Genomic DNA, 18,031 nt, shown 5'->3' with positions numbered 1-18,031 from the left:
AAGGAGATAGTAGATTATAAAAACCACTTAAACCTAAGGAGAAAAAAGGTCGGCCTAGTATGTACCTTTCAGAATCACATTGGTTGGCCGCAAAGACAAGGCACTCCATGTAAAACATGCAACTCCTTGCTGGTCCATTTAGCTATATCGCCACTGTGTCACATTGTATGTACCAGCAGTTTACACAGGCAACCCCTGGCTGCAAACATTTGGTTGTGTGAATATGTACGTTGTTCTCCTAAGACTTGCTGGCACGGGAAATCCTTCCTTAAAGGAACCAGCACAGTATGTAAGTTCGTAAATAATACATAGCCTCAACCCAGAACTTACACACACAGAGGGCTGTCCCCCTAAAATCCAGGTGGTTTGAGATCACCAAACGCCCTACATCAGCCTGAGTCCAGATTCCGTAGCTCGTTTTGTGCTATGCCCCAACAGCCTAGTGTCGTGACAAGAGCCAGAACTCGGGAACAGAGACCAGGCTCCCAGACCAAACTTTGATATTTTGTGGTTGCAGCCTAAATTCTGTCTGGCTGTTTTCTCATCTGAAAATAGAACCTCCCCCCACATTGTTGATTCTGTGTGGTAAAGATTAAAAGAGGAAAAACCTGTTTCTATGCTAGTCTACAAGGTTTTAGATGTCTGTTAGTTGAATGTGTATCTTGGCCTTATTGATCAGGTTAGTCTGAGGCAGTTCTAAATTTATTGCTAACAAAACTTAGGCAACTGCTCAGAAAAAACTATATAGTTAGAATTTTATGTTTCTCCAGCACCAAGTCTATGCTCTTCATGGGCATTTTATGATGATAAATAAATGAGAATAGTGAAGTTAACATATTATCTTTTTTTAAGTTCAATTTTTATTGTATTTTTTCCATGACTGTTTATCCCCCCATATTATCTGTTTTGAAAAAACAGGAAGACAAGACTACAACACACATTTCCTAAATTCCGAGCCCTAAAGCAAGACATATGAAAAGTCTAACCTTGCTTTGTTTTTGTTTTTTCCATGGTGCCTGCTGCTTCTCTCCTCCAGCTTATTCTTCAGCGTTGCACCTTCATTGCCCCTGGATCAGGCCACCCCCTCTTCCCTGGACCTGTCAATTGAAACCAAGAGTAACAGACAGCAGGCAGAACTGGTGAAGTAACTGGACTTACTTTATGTGTTAACTTGAAAAAAACTTGAAATGAACGCAGCTATTAGAGGAGGCTTGAGGTGAGGTCTACGCACTTTCAGAAGAATGAAAACATTGGGCAAATATTTAGCTTAAAACATGAAGGTAAATATTTTGTGAATAAGAGTAAAATTCATTAACTACTATACTAATTTTTAATGTGGTACATTCTTTTTTGGATCAAATCAATTAATTTAGACCCATTGATTGTATTCGCAGGTTATAGTTTAGGGCAATTATTTAAAAAAGAAAAAACATGAGCAAGTATGAAAGCCAAAACATCTGTTTCCATTTCATTAAATATAAACTTCCTTGATGGCCTTGTCCACACTTTCAGCGTCTTGCAGATTCTTTACATCCAGCAGATGCTTCTCAATTGTGGCCTGGCGGTAGTGACCACTGGACATAAAGCTGCAAGTTCAGAATGCAGTCTAATAAAGAAACCAAAACTATCAGTGTTGTTGATATTGGCCCTTTTTTTAACCATCTAGGATTTTAACCCTTTCTGATGATTGGGGAAAGGGTTAAAATTAAAACTTTGTGAGGCTTGATAAGATGCCTCCCACCATGGGGGCTGAAAGTGTGTTCTCCTCGCCTCCCTTGCAGCTAAGGCAGGATGGACACATGATCTAGGATATGCCACTCAGGTGTATAAACTCCACCTGACCCCAGAAGTTGCAGGATTTTATAAGGCACATATACCTGGTAGACTTTTTACTGTCTAAGAAATACAAAAAGTTCCTAAGACAGTTTAGGTAACTCAAACTGCTGCTTTGGATGCTTTCCTCACCAGAACAACTCTACTGTGTAATTTGGGGCATTGTTGCTGGCCATAAAATTCCAAACTTGGTTCGTCAGTCTCCCAGCAATTCTGTGAGGTGCTCATATTTTTTCAACAAATTCCCTTGCTGCTAAATTTAGCCAGAGTTGTTTTCTGTTGCTTGCAACTAAGAAACCTGATTGAAACCATTAAAATATATTAATGCTATCCAAGACTGAAAAAACACAAATTAAAACTTGGGTCACACTCTGTAAAAGACATATCTAATCTACAGTGCCAAATGCAGATTAATAGCTGCCTAGGGCAGGAAGTGGGAGTTTAACTGGAAAAAGATAAAGGGAACATTTTAGGGTGATAGAAATGTCCTACTTAATTGTAGTAGTGGTTATATAGATGCATAAATTTGTCAAAACTCATCAGAGTTTACATTTTAATTGGGTGTATTTATCCTGTGTAAGTTATACCTCAAAAAAGTGGAATTAAAACTTTTCATTCATACACTGAGGTCTGTAAAGCAAAATAATAAGTTGGCAGGGTGGGAGGTTACAATAGATGAAAAGGCATTGATTAACAGCTATATAGTTATAAATGGAAGGATATCCACACTACCAGGCCATCTGCTCTTTAGAATCTGGCACATTTTCCATGTGAGCATGAAAGCTATGTCAAGGCGGGGCATCGTCCCTAGCTATATAAATGTCTTCCAACCTGATAAAAGTGTTACTAAGATGAAAACTTTCTTCTCTTTACCAATTGCTCATTTATTTGTAGCTAACTCATTCCATGATTAATATAATTAGTTCACAGAATGTTTGATCCGAAAGGCCCTAAGAAAATGATTTCATCCAACTTCATTTATAGGTGAAGCAGCTGAGGCCTGGAAGGGGGAAGAGACACGACCTGCCCACGAAGCCATACTGCTTTGAAAATTAGCGTTAGACATTATTTCAGTTACTGTTTGAGGAAAAAAATCTTGAAATACATGAAGCCATATTTTTATGCATAATTATTTCATGAGGATTTAGCTATCTAATCTACAACTAATTGAGAATAAACTCCAAATCCCTTCATATATCAGATAAAATGTAAACACACATTTTCAGAGCTGGACATCATCAAGCTCACACATATCCATATGGTCACTGACTTCAAGACATAATAAAAAGTACATAGTTAACAGAAAGTGAATTAGAATTTTTGTTTTATTTATTTAACTATAACAGTAAAAATAGCTGCATTAGAGAAAATTTTGAAAATCTAGAGGGGAAAAACAACTATGATGCCTCTATTTAAACAACCGTCATGGTAATTTGGTTGTATTTCCCACTAACCCTGTTTCTCTTGAATGTTTGATATGATTGTTAATGAAGCCTGCCTATAATTTTGTATCTACTTTTTCACCTACATCAGAGCGTAAGCAATTTGCTTTCTTAAAAATTAGATTATCGTGACTCATGTTATTTTTATTGTGGCCATTTGAGCAGAGGTACGAGTATCCCTCTCCAGTCCCAATCAATGCTAACTATCTGCTGGTTTCCCAGCACCCTTTTCTTTATGCTCATATAATCACAATCACATACAAACCTATATACAGAACATGAATATACGGGACGGGGCTGTCAGTGCAGGTTCGTACTGTACCTCTGTGCACATCTGCATCTGGTCTTTCCCATTTAATGGGGGCAATCTTTGTGGCAATCTTTACAAGGTTATTGGTATAGATCTAACAGATTATTTTTAATGATTGCATAATATCAATGGTATGAATGATCTGTGCTAATCATTCTGTGTTGATGTACAATTACTATCTTTCCACTCTTTTGCCACTGCAAACAATGCTATAACACACAGCTTGGAACATAGAGCCTTACATATTGGTGATTTACCTCTATGGGGTTTTAATAGGTACGGCTAGGCTGCTTTTCAGAAAGACTATAATTATTCTCATTTCCTCCGGGAATAGAGCACGAATAACTTTTCTCCTGCCAATAGTGAGTGTTAACACTTTTTAGTTTTTGCCAGTTGGATGGGTGACAAATTATATTTCATAGTTACTTTTACTGCTTGTTAATGTTATTGAACATTGCTACCTATACTTCCTGGACATTTACATTTGTTCTTCTGTGATTATCTGTTCTTCTGCTTTGCATATTTTTCTATTGGGTCATCTGCCTTTTCCTTATCAATTAGTAAGTGCTTTTATGTAATAGAGATTAAATCTTTATTTGTCAAATGAATGTTGAATATTTTCCCATCTTTTCTTTGTCTTTTGACATTGTAGTCACTTTTGCTATTGGAATATTTTAAATTTATAAAGTCAAATAGATCTTTTTCCTTCATTGTTTCTATGTTTCTTGTGTTAGTTCAAAAGCTCTCTGCAGCTCAAAGTTATTAATATATGTTTTCCTAAGTTTTCTTTTAATTTTTAAGTGTTTAATCCATCTGAAATTTGTCTTTATATATAGTGTGATGGAGTATTCAATTTCCTTATCAAACCAAAATATAGTGTTTCAAAACTACTTGGTAGAGCAAGTCAACTATCATTCTTTTTTATAATTTGCTTTACTTGATGTTTATTTTTCCATAGGAATAAATAAACACCATGATTATTTTACTCACTACCACAAAAACTAGGATTCTCATAGAACTGCATTAGGTTTGTAAATTAATTAGTTAATTTGGGAGAATTGACAATTTTCTTACATTGAATCTTATCATCCAAGAATATATCATTCTTTTCGTGTGTCTGGATCAGGTTTTGTAGTTTCTTTTTAAAAATTCTATACTTTTCCTATAAAATTTTTTCTTAAGTATTTTATATACTTTATTGCTATTGTGAATCACACATTTACCACTTTCATTTCAGCTAGGTTTTGTATTCCCTATTTTATTTTCCATTTATTTTATATTCTGTGACCTTAATTCCCTTATTAATTATGGCAGATTTAAATTTTATTTTTTCAATTTTATTTTATTGATTACGCTATTATAGTTTTCCCAATTTTCCCCCATTGCCCCCATCATCCCAGCACCCTACACTCCCTCAGGCCATTCCCATACTTTTTTTCATGTCCATGGGTCGTGCATATAAGTTCCTTGGCTACTCCATTTTCTATACTGTACTTTACATCCCCATGGCTATTCTGTAACTACCAACTTGTACCTCTTCACCCCCTCACCTCTTCACCCATTCCCCCACCCCATCCCATGTGGCACCTATCACATGCTCTCTATATCCATGATTCTGTCTCTGTTCTTGACAGCTTAGTTTATTTTTTAAATTCAATTGTTGATAGATATGTATTTTTGCCATTTTATTGTTCATAGTTTTGATCTTATTCTTTTTCTTAAAAAGTCCCTTTAAGAGTTTATATGATAATGGCTTGGTAATGATGAACTCCTTTAGTTTTTTCTTGTCTGAGAAGCTCTCTATCTTCTATTGTAAATGATAGCTTTGCCCCATGGGAAGAGCAGTCTTGGCTGTAAGTTCCCACTTTTCATGACTTGAATTTTTCTTGCCAATTCCTTCTAGCAAAGTTTCTTTTGAGAAATCAGCTGACAGTCTTATGGGAACTCCATTGTAGGTAACTATCTGCTCTTCTCTTGCTGCTTTAAGATTCTCTCTTTATCTTTAACCTTCGGCATTTTAATTATGATGTGTCTTGGAGTGGCCTTCTTTGCATCCATCTTATTTGGGATTCTCTGTGCTTCCTAAACTTGCATGTGTATTTCCTTCACCAAATTAGGGAAGGTTTCTTTCATTATTTTTTTGAATAGGTTTCCAATTTCTTGCTATTTCTTTTCTCCTTCTGGCACCTCTATGATGCAAATGTTGGAATGCTTGAAGTTGTCCCAGAGACTACTTATACTATACTCATTTTTTGTTCAATTTTGTTTGTTGTTTATTATTTTTTTAATATATAATCTTTACTATATTTGTTCCATTACCTTTTAGTTCCCTTATACCACCAATTTTTTTTGGATTCTTTTTTCTTTTTGTTGTTCTGATGGGTTGTTTTTTCTTTTTTATGTTCCAAATCATTGATTTGATTCTCAGTTTCATACACTCTACTACTGTTTCCAGGTAAATTGTTCTTTATTTCAATTAGTGTATCCTTTGTTTCTGACTGGATGTTTTTTATGCTGTTGAGGTCCTCACTAAGTACATTGAGCATCCTTATAACCAGTGTTTTGAACTCTGCATCTCATAGATTGCTTATCTCCATTTTGTTTAGCTCTTTTTCTGGAGTTTTGTTCTGTTCTTTCATTTGGGCCATGTTTCTTTGTCTGCTAATTTTGGCAGCCTCCCTGTGTTTGTTTCTATGTAGCAGGTAGGGCTGCTTTGACTCTGTGTCTTGGTTGTGTGGCCTAATGTAGTAGCTGTCCTGTAGGGTCCAGTGGCCCATCTCCTCTATTTCCCAAGCTGGGTACTCAAGGTGTGCCCTTTGCATGGGATGAGTTCACCCTCCTCTTGTAGTTGAGCCATGATTGTTGTTGGCAGGGCAACGGAAGGGATTTATCCTGGCCAGTTAGCTGCAAGGACTGACCATATCCACTGACCACCAACCTCTGCCATCCATGGAGGATCAGCTGTGCAGGGGCAGGGTGCTGGTGCTCTGATGTGGTCTGTAACTGTCTGCTGGGTACAGTGGCCCTGGGGTTTCCTAGGTGGTGCAGGCCAAGGTCAGACCCCACCTGTGTTTTGTCAGGGGCCACCCTGCCTGAACTATAAAGTAATCTGAGATGGCTGCTGCTTGTGCTAGGCTTGGAGATACACAGGCAAAGCCAAGCTGTGAATCTAGGCTGGCTGCTGCTAGTGCTGGGCTTGGGGCTCACTGAGGCCAGCTGTTGCTTTTCTGAGAGGATTTAGGGAGTTATACAGCATAAGCCAAGACCAGCCATTCATATGGGAAAACAGCTTGGGTGGGCCCATAAGTTGGGTGGGGCAGAGTCTCAGGGAATCTCCAAGGCAGGTTAAACAGTGTTAGCTAGATTGATGGAATCTCACATATGGCACCAGCTTGCTGGCTCTGTGGCAGGAGGGTTTAGAAATGGGATGATGGGCTCTGCTTGCTTTGACACTAGACACTTCAGTTTCTCCCTGTATGCCACTGGTGCCTTTTCGGCTGCTACCCCCATGCCTGAGCTCAGAGGGAATGAGTCTGAGTAAATCCGTGTGCAACTTTGTTAAGGTGAACTGCTTGGGACTCGAGAAGTTTCTTCCACCAACTCAATCCCTGCTGGTTTTTACAGCCAGAAGTTATGGGGACGTATCTTCCTGGCACTGGAACTCTGGGTTGGGGACCTGGTGTGGGGCTGGGACTCCTCACTCCCAAAATATCCCTCCTGAATTTTTATTTACCACATGTGTGTGTGGGACCAGCCCATTTTGTATCTGCGCACCTCCTACCAGTCTGGATGGATGTGGTTTCTTTAATTCTGTAGTCACCAGACTTCCATTCAACTTGATATCTGATGGTTCAAAGTGATGGCTGTTTTATACTTTAGTTGTAATTTTGATATGGTTGTGTGAAGAGGCGAGCCGTGTCTGCCTATGCCACCATCTTGACTGGAAGTCAGAAGACAGATCTTTTTTCTTTAATTTATTGCTTTTCCCACTTTTAAATTGCTATGTATGCAAGGGTGATGTGATTCTACATTTATTTGGAAGTGGGTATAAAAAGTTACATTATCATTGAGGTATCCTTATTTTAAACACTTGCATACATGCTGCCTATGTATTGTGAAATTTGTCCTTATCTCCTTGGACACATAATGTGATTAATGAATATATTAATAGATTTGTAAGTACCAAGCCATTTTTATACTCTAGAAAAACTCTACTGGTTACAGTGTTGTATTTTCGTTTTCTGATATTTTATTTAGAATGCTTCTATATTTATTTAAGCTATCTTAGAGTAGATTTGGTACCAGAACCTCACAGAATGGATTTAGTAAAATTTACATATGCCCTATCCTGTGGTATGGATTAAATACAAACACAGTGATTGTTGTTGATAGAAACTTTGTATTTTATTATCCTGGGTTATCTCTTATTTAGGGGTTAGATATTTGATACTCCCCTTTCAATATCTTCTATAAATAGTTATTCTAGTTGACTTTCCAGTTTTTAAAACAGAATTCAGCAATTCATGGTTTCCAAAAAAATTGACTGTTTCATCTAGCTTTAAAAAAATTATTGGTAATGTTACAAATAGAATTTTTAAAAATAGCATTTCATAGCCTGTGAGTCTCTGGTTACATCTCTCTTTTTTGTCCAGTTTTGAGTTCTTTCTCTTTCTCTCAATCTCCCTCTGTCATCAGACTTGCCAGAACTTTCCTCATTTTATCAATCCACTTAACCTGGGTTTTTTTTCCAAATAGTATCAGAGCCCATGTAGGAATTGATATATTTTTAATGATAATAAAAGGTGTTCCTTATGTTATAGCGCTTTGGAATCCTGTGGTGTGACGTAAATCATTTTAAAAACTAGAGTATTAGAAAAAATAAAGGTCTTACTGGGAGCGACTGCCTACAGAACGCTGGGTAAATGGTTGTTCAAACTGCAGTTTCCTTCTGTAACAAACGGACGGCAGCACGCCCTGCTCCCTGCACCGCCCTCTGCAGCGGCCAGGTGAGGCGGAGTGCACGAGCACTGTGGAAGCTCTGACAGGGTCACGAAATGTGCTATTTCATGAAATATGTGTGGCTTTTAGGCTGTATAGAGTAACAAGCCCTTTCATAATTTTTAAAGCTTGTTTGTACATCACAAGGATTATTAGACTCTCCTCTGTGAAAACATTTGCAGGCTTTGTCCTGATGAATTACTTTAGTTTCAGGGGAAAATATTTCCTCGTTACCCTTCCCCTAACATAAAAAGTTCTCATTCTACTAAATTAGAAATGTGCATTGAAGACCCATTCAATAAAGGACACTGAAATGAAAATTAACTCAAGTCTGCTTTCAATTAATTTCAATTCCCCAAAGTGCCCAACTTTCCTTTTCTGTCACAGCAGTAATTGGAAAGTAATAGACAAGCCTAGGTTTCTGCAGTCTTATGCGTGTATGTGTGTGTGGGGTCTACATTCTAGGTCAGTGTGGGGGAGGGTCAGGAAATTTTCAGTATTCTTTAGGTGTCTATTAACTGTATTATTTGAATTAATTATATAAGGATATGGCTATAACTTCTTAGGTTAATGTTTCAACATCCCTCTTTCTCTATTTTAGAACATTTGTTTTTAAGCAGCTGAAACTGAGTTTACAAGGAAATCTTCCCCCAAAAGCTGTGAAACAGACAAGAACAGAGAGACTCTCTGGTTGAGGGGAGTGGGGAGGGAGCCCTAGAATCCCACTAGCTTGGTGGCCTTCTCTCTGCTCTCAAGGCAGGCTCAAAAAAGCCTGAGGGCTTCAAAGAGTACAGACAGAAGACCATTGCTCCATATAATGACCAGGCATGGCCTAGAGACTGACTAGAGACTTTTCTAAAAATGTAATAGTATTTTCCCCAGGGTCTGCCCAGGCCCAGATGGGTGTTTTTAGAGGCTCACCCAGCTATTGTAGAGAGGGGAAGAAAGGAGGAGGGCTGAGGAGGAATTGAAGCCACATTAACTGGATGAGAGGAATGTGGTAGCACCTGACAGTTACTTATTCAAAGGCAGGCAGTGACTGAAGGACTATGAAGGGCAGAGGAAAGAATTACTGGGCTCAGAAAGAGAGGGATTCCCAGAGAAAATTAAATCTCGTGGGGAATTTCATAATGTAATAAGGTTCTTTTCACAAAGTAACACTATGTTTCCTTGTAATTCTGTTATTCTCCCCTTGGAAATATACCGTTCGGTGTATATTACTCATTAATATGATCATATTCTTCAAACAAGTAATTCTGTTCTTAAACCCTAACTTAAGGAGACAATGTGTTAAATATGAGGGGGGAAAGCTATATTTATTTTTATATTCATTTATTATAATGAAAACCAGAAAACTATCCTAATATTCAATAACTGGGTGAGAAAAAGAAAAAAATGACACATTTCCTCAAACAACTATTTTTCACTAATTACATATAATAATTGTGCAACTATTTGCAGAAAGCCAGGAGTGTTAAAAGCAACAGCTCTGAAATCACAGAGACCTGAGTTCCAATTCTGGCTCCTTCTGCCATTTCTTACCTGTGATCCTGGGAATATTATTGCCTTATTTCCCTAAGCCTCAATATTATCATCTGTTAAATGAGGACCATGATACATATTAAACAGAGTCAATATGAGGCTACAATTAAATCTAACAATATAAATAAAATGTGAAGTATAGTGCTTGGTACATAGTAGCTGTTCAATAAATGTTAATTCCCTGTGTAGCATTCCTTACATAGCACACGGAGAGATGTTTATTCTCTATCAACAGATTTGCTGACAAACTTAAAGGAAAAAATGGTTTCCTAGGAAATATAAATCACAGGATTAATTAGAAATGTTGAGTAGACCAATTACCTTTGAAGAAATTGAAAAGAACTTAAACATCATTCTGCTATTTTAAAAATGCACCAGAACCAAATGTTTTCATAGCTACGCTCTGTTACCTTTTAAAGAATGGGCAATTCCAATTTCATTGAAAGTTTTCTGGTTTATAGAAAAACATAGAAAACATTCTCATTTATTTTAAGAAGCTTCCATAACCTAAAGTTCCCACAAACAAAATAATAAAACAAATAAACCAATGAAATCATCATAGCTCAAAATCACTATGAATATAAATGAAAACATGTCTAAATATTAACAAATAGAATCCAGCATTGTGTTAAAAGAACTATATCTTATGACCAAGCAAATATTCCAGGAATGTAAAGCTTATTCAACATTAAGGAATCAGCATAATTCATTACAATAATAAATTAAAGAAGAAAAAGGCAATTCTATCAATGACTACTGAAAGGGTTAATAAAATACAGTATCCATTCCTAATAACAAATTTTAGTAAAATAGAACTAAAAAGAAATCACTTACATATGATACAGATTATTTACCAAAGAAAGCAAATATCATTCTAAATGACTGTAAATAATTTATGTTAAAATCACAAAATAGATAATGATGTCTACTGTCACCATTATTAGAAAACATTATTCTGGAAACTCTAATAAATATAATAAGATAGGACAAGGAAATACCCAGTGTAAATATTTGAAAATAAGGTAAACATCACTTTAGTTAGAAAACTAACTAAAAAAAATAACATTTTAAAAAATCTTCCATCAGACTTCTGGTCAAGACAGAGGTAGAGGTAAACATGGCTCACCTCCTTGAACAACCACATCAAAATTACAACTAAACTATAGAACATTCTTCACTCAGAACTGTCAGAAATTGAGATGAATGGACGTCCAACAACTACGGGATTAAAGAAACCACATCCATCCAGAACGGTAGGAGAGGTGGAGATGTGGAAACAGCTGGTCTCAAATCCACATGTGGTGGATAAAAATTCAGGAGGTATCTTGGGAGTGAGGAGTCCCAGCCCCAAACCAGGTCCCCAATCCAGAGTTCCAGTGCCAGGAAGATAAGTCCCCATAACTTCTGGCTGTAAAAACCAGCAGGGATTGAGTTGGTGGAAGAAACTTCTCGAGTCCCAAGCAGTTCACCTTAACAAAGTGGCAAGCAGACTTACTCAGACTCATTCCCTCTGAGCTCCAGCATGGGGGAAGCAGCTTAAAAGGCACCAGTGGCATACAGGGAGAAACTGAAGTGTCTGGTATCAAGGTGAGATCTGGGGGACAGCCTTCTCCCAGACTGAAAGGAGGAAGAGGCCATTGTCCCTTTTCTGAACCCATGCCCACAGTGCCACAGAGCCAGCCGGCAGGTGCCATAGCTCAGACTCCATCAACATGGTTAACACTGTTTGCTCTGTCCTGGAGATCCCCTGAGGTTTGTCCCACCCAACTTACCATATTTTTTGGACTATAAGATGCACCGGACCAAAAGACACACCTAGGTTTTAGAGGAGGCAAATAGGGAAAAAAACCCTGCTCCGCCACTCTCCCGGCAAGCCAGGTAAGCTACATTTGGACTATAAGACGCACCCCCATTTTCCTCCCAAATTTGGAGGAAAGAAGTATGTTTTATAGTCAAAAAAATACGGTACAGGCCCACCCAAATTGCTTTTCCATATGAATGGCTGGTCTTGGCTCTTGCTTCACAACTTCCTAAATTTTCTCAAACAATCAACAACCAGCCTCAGTGAGCCCCCAGTCCCCATACTTCTTGGTAAGTGGCCCCCAGGTCTGGCACTAGCAGCAGCCAGCCTAGCTTCACAGTTTGAGTTCATCTGGGAACCTCCAAGCCCAGCACAAGCAGCAGCCATCTCAGATTACTTTATAGCTCAGGAAGAGTGGCCCAGGGCAGAACACAGATGGGGGCTAACCTTGGCCTGCACCACCCAGGAAACCCCAGAACTATCACACCCAGTAGATAGCTACAGACCACATTGGAAAACCACCACCCTGTCCCTGCAAAGCAGATCCTCCATGGATGGCAGAGGTTGGTGGTCAGTGGATATGGTCAGTCCTTGCAGCTAACTGGCCAGGATAAATCCCTTCCGTTGCCCTGCCAACAACAATCATGGCTCAACTACAAGAGGAGGGTGAACTCATCCCATGCAAAGGGCACACCTTGAGTACCCAGCTTGGGAAATAGAGGAGATGGGCCACTGGACCCTACAGGACAGCTACTACATTAGGCCACACAACCAAGACACAGAGTCAAAGCAGCCCTACCTGCTACATAGAAACAAACACAGGGAGGCTGCCAAAATTAGCAGACAAAGAAACATGGCCCAAATGAAAGAACAGAACAAAACTCCAGAAAAAGAGCTAAACAAAATGGAGATAAGCAATCTATGAGATGCAGAGTTCAAAACACTGGTTATAAGGATGCTCAATGTACTTAGTGAGGACCTCAACAGCATAAAAAACATCCAGTCAGAAACAAAGGATACACTAATTGAAATAAAGAACAATTTACCTGGAAACAGTAGTAGAGTGTATGAAACTGAGAATCAAATCAATGATTTGGAACATAAAAAAGAAAAAACAACCCATCAGAACAACAAAAAGAAAAAAGAATCCAAAAAAAAATGGTGGTATAAGGGAACTAAAAGGTAATGGAACAAATATAGTAAAGATTATATATTAAAAAAATAATAAACAACAAACAAAATTGAACAAAAAATGAGTATAGTATAAGTAGTCTCTGGGACAACTTCAAGCATTCCAACATTTGCATCATAGAGGTGCCAGAAGGAGAAAAGAAATAGCAAGAAATTGGAAACCTATTCAAAAAAATAATGAAAGAAAACTTCCCTAATTTGGTGAAGGAAATACACATGCAAGTTTAGGAAGCACAGAGAATCCCAAATAAGATGGATGCAAAGAAGGCCACTCCAAGACACATCATAATTAAAATGCCGAAGGTTAAAGATAAAGAGAGAATCTTAAAGCAGCAAGAGAAAAGAAGTTACCATATTTTGTTGTGTATAATGTGTACTTTATTGCTTGAATTTTTGAGGTAAAAATAAGGATGCATATTATAAATGAGTAGTACTAATTCTGTATCTATATAAATGTTTTTAATTCTTTAGTTTATGCTTATAGATTAAAAGTGCACCTCTAAAAAGCAATAATGACATCTGTATGCAAAATAAAACCCTGGAATATGATCATCAGTTTTTTTCTAAATATAAATAAATTAAATAATTGGATTAAAAAATTAAAAGACTTTTTTTCTTGAAAATTTGGGCCAAAAACTTGGGTGCACATTATGCACAGCAAAATACAGTAGGTACCTACAGGGGAGTTCCCATATGACTCAGTTGATTTCTCAAAGAAAACTTTGCAGGCTATAAGGGATTGGCAAGAAATATTCAAAGTCATTAAAAGCAGGGACATACAGCCAAATGATAAAAACCAGCATAGCTATCAATTAGAATTGAAGGGCAGATAAAGAGCTTCCCAGACAGGAAAAGGCTAAAGGAGTTCATCACCAAACTATGATTATATGAAATGTTAAAGGGACTTATTTAAGAAAAAGATCAAAACTATGCACAATAAATGGCAAAAAATATAGATCTATCAACAATTGAATCTAAAAAATACACTAAGCAAACAAGAAGAACAGAGACAGACTCACGGATATGGAGAGTGTTTGATGGTTGCCAGATGGACAGGGGTGTGGGGGAATGGGTGAGGAGGTAAGGGGATTAAGAAGTACAAATAGGTAGTTACAGAATAGCCATGAGGACATAAAGTGCAGTATAGGAAATGGAGTAGACACAGAACTTACACTCTTGACCCATGGATATGAACAATGAATGGTAGGGGGATTGCCTGAGGGAGTGGGCAGTGCTGGGTTGAGGGGGTAAAGGGGGAAAAATCAGGACAGTTGTAATAGCAAATCAATGAAATATAATTTAAATTTTTTTAATTTAAAAATATTAATATTAAAATAAATGTAGAAACAAAATTTTTTAAATGTTTAAAAATAAGGTCTGTGTCACGAGACAGCCCCAAAACAAATAGTCTTGTTTTTAAAATGGTCCTTGATCCTCAGGTCAGCCTCTTCCTTGATTTTTCTCATACATGGGATTGCTAGAAAGTGGGTGGCCTCTGCCCCTGAACCAAGTCATAAGGCCACCAGCCCAGCCCATCCCATCCTTAGTTAATTAACTGCCTTAATGCTAATTCCCTCACCAGACTGTGAGCCACTCGGAGCAGAGGGAAAGTTTTATTCATCTTTGTATACCCAGCTTCTAGCCCCGTTCTGGGCATGTGTTCAACAAATGGTGGTGGAAGGGAATGAATTGTCATCAGATAGACAGCAGGAGAAACACGTTTTTTACCACATGTGATGTAAGCAAAAAAGAATTAGTGGGAAATATAGAAAGCTGTTAGCAGGGGAAAAAAAGAAACCATCCTATTTTATGGTATCACAGAAAGTTTCACTTGCAGAAATACATCCCTGTGCCGCCATTGGGTGTGAAGACCAAGAGAGCCTGATTTCCTAAGGAATGTTTCCACACTGAATCTGCTTATAACCGACGTGCCAGCGCAGCCAGCGACCTCAGAGTGCCCCAAGCCAGTGAGAAGAGGGCAACGCACAGAGAGTGGGCCCTTCCCAGCTCAGAAGCCCCAGTTTCTTTATGTCAGCATGTGGCCTCCACATCCCTGCCATGTTAGTTCTCTTTGATTACCTAATGTACCAGTCAGAATAGAGTAATTTGTTTGAGTTGCTATGTGTCAACATCAGTCAGAAAATAAAGAAGGCCAGCATGCTATCACACACACAAAAAAACCCACCCAATGGCCAGAGATAATTATTTTAAATTTAAGAATTCCTCATTTAGGACATTAAAGCGTATTGAAAGTTGCAGCCCATATTACTTGCAGGTTCTCTTCTGACTTGCTTAGTTGATTCACATACATGTGTTGGAACCTGATTTGTGAGTCTGAATGCTTTGAGCTATGGGTCCAGTCAGGAAAATGTGCTCAATTTCTTTTCTTATCCTGGTTTGACTTGCTTCAATTTCAGCCTTTCAAACAGGTTCTCTCCCTGGGTTGTCTAAGTGGAAGGTAAGAGCCTCTCTGAGATACTCCATGCAAGAGGTGGAGAGCACAGTGTTGCCCCAGTAAAAGGAAACACCTACTTCAAAGAAAATAAGTAAATCAACCGTCACTCTATTTTTACTGGGTCAGTCCCGAGTGGAGCAGACGGAAGACAGTGAAAGGCAAAAGAGGCTCCCGAGAGAATTATGAAAGGAAAGAGCCCTGAGCTCTAGAGAAAGCTCCCTGCAGCCCTCGGGTGCAGAGGGGCTATATCAACATGGTGAAACCTTAACTGGTCCTCAGGAAGAATTCCTCCTGCTGGAGCTCGCAAGATCAGAATCACGAGGCTGAGTTAGTAGTATTGTGTGAAATAGACCATCAGTCACCAAAGCCTTTTCTAGGTGAGAGGGGAAACCAGGTTACTGCTGGCTCTCCTGGGAGAATTTTTTCATAGTTCAGATGAATCCAATTTGGATCTGCCGTTGGCACTTTGAGAACTGCTAGAAAGGAGAATGGAATAAAATCCAGTCTTCAGGATGACTATGATTTCTCACTACCTCCCAGTGAACAAAGACTCCAGGAGTTGGGAATCACAGACAAAACCTGCAAATCTGTAACCTCAGGGAGAAGAATAGCCCACTGCCTGCACACCATTGACAGGGGTCAGCCGTGTTCTCTTGCCAGTGATAGGACAATTCTCCCTACAGAACTTGTCCACCCACAAGGTCACATCACATGTATTTGTGCCTGAGGATCTCGGTCCCTGCAGGTGCCCTGCCTTAAAACCCTCTGCCCTGGCCGGGTGGCTCAGTTGGTTGGAGCATCGTCCTGTACACCAAAAGATTGCAGGTTCCATCCCCGGTCAGGGCACACACATAGGTTGTGTGTTTGATCCTTCGTCGGGGTGTGTGGGGGAGGCAACTGATCAATGTTCCTCCCTCACATCAGTGTTTCTCTCTTTCTTTCTCTCTCCCTCCCCCCCTCTCAAATCAATAAACATATTCTCAAGTGGGGGTTTATTTAAAAAACCAAAAACCTCTGCCTCCTGTCTCATGCCCTTTGCAAATCTATCTGCCTTGGCCATTCTTTTTAACTGTCACTATTCCCACTAAGGATACTGTAACTTATAACCAGTTATTAGTAGCATTCAACAGCACACTAACCTAGATATAAGAAATAGTCAACATTTTTCTATTGATCAATGAAAAATGTAAATTCATCATTAGTTGTATTATTTCCTTGACAAATTCAGCCTATTTCATACATGCCCTCCCGAGCGCTAAGGCATACTGAAGCCAACCAATGAGTAGTTTCTTACCACATCTGGTAAGTGTGGCATAAGAAGAAAAGGCCTAGAAACATTTCATAAAGAGACCAGAACACATTGGGGATGGTTTTGCTGAGAAACTATATGCCGATTCCTAAATCTTTTGTTGCACTACTTCAGTTTCCTTTTTGGAACAAGTTGGGACAAGAATAAGTAAATAAAGCCCTGGCTGGTGTGGCTCAGTGGGTTGCATACTGGCCTGTGAACCAGAAAGTTGCTAGTTCGATTCCTAGTCAGGGCACATGCCTGGGTTGCAGGCCAGGTTCCCCGTGGAGGGTGTGCGAGAGGCAACCACACATTGATGTTTCTCTCCTTCTCTTTCTCCCTCTCTTCCCCTGTCTCCAAAAATAAATAAAATAAAATATTTTTAAAAGAATAAGTAAATAAAATATAAAAATGCTCCATCCTCCTGCCTCCAAACTGAATTACATCTTTCCCCATCCCACATAGTTGGATAGCAGTCCTGTTCTTCAGAACCTTTAAAAGTGTATGCAGAAGAAAACCTCACTTGCAATCTGTTCCAGGGCTGCTTAAGCACCCTGGAAGGAAATTATTCTGTGTAGATTATGCCCATTTCATCGTGTTTTGATGTCCCTGGAAAACAGTTCCATTTCCTGAAGGCAAGTCAATGGCAAGCACCTGGCATTCTTCATAAGCCGTCCGTTTTGCTTTCGATAATGCAGCCCGTGAACACTTTCATCAGGCTTCCTACCCAAGGACTATGTACAAATGTTCCCTCAGAGAGTCAGGAAGGCGGTGCACCTGCTGACTGGCAGGGCAGGGGGATGGGAAGAACACTGGCCTGAGACCCGCCCTGACTGCTCACTCACTGTGGGCAATGGGAGAGCCAGGGGTCCTCTCTCGGCTTTCATTTCCTTGTCTCGGGTATGGAGGCTCTCAACATCTCTGCAGCTCTAAAACAGTGAGGCTAAAATCTAGCAGAGTATCTCCAAATACCGATCAGTGACGTGGTGGTATAGCAACCAATGGCCACCATTCCCAACCCTCCAGTCCCTAGAGCCTTCCATTACTGTCCTTCCGTTCGAGGTAAAGGAAAAAAGTTACAAACACTTTACCCAAACTGAAGTTATGCTCAGCAGTTCACAATTCCCGAATTCCTAGTTCTTCCATTATGCAGTTTTAGCTACTTTGTAGT

The 18,031-nt window shown here is 39.1% G+C and overlaps 1 protein-coding gene across 1 annotated transcript in view; it reads right to left on the bottom strand.

Moving 5' to 3' along the window:
• Positions 1-18,031, bottom strand: part of ARHGEF33 (Rho guanine nucleotide exchange factor 33) — a 75,317-nt gene that overhangs the window by 45,021 nt on the left and 12,265 nt on the right. Inside the window, exon 3 of the mRNA XM_053925615.1 lies at positions 987-1,097. Coding sequence (XP_053781590.1) covers positions 987-1,011 — 25 coding nt within the window. The 5' untranslated portion in view covers positions 1,012-1,097. The remainder of the gene's footprint in view (positions 1-986; positions 1,098-18,031) is intronic.

This window comes from Desmodus rotundus, chromosome 5 (genome assembly GCF_022682495.2).
Source record: "Desmodus rotundus isolate HL8 chromosome 5, HLdesRot8A.1, whole genome shotgun sequence".
Lineage (NCBI taxonomy): Eukaryota > Metazoa > Chordata > Mammalia > Chiroptera > Phyllostomidae > Desmodus > Desmodus rotundus.
This window is presented reverse-complemented; position numbering and strand designations above follow the sequence as displayed.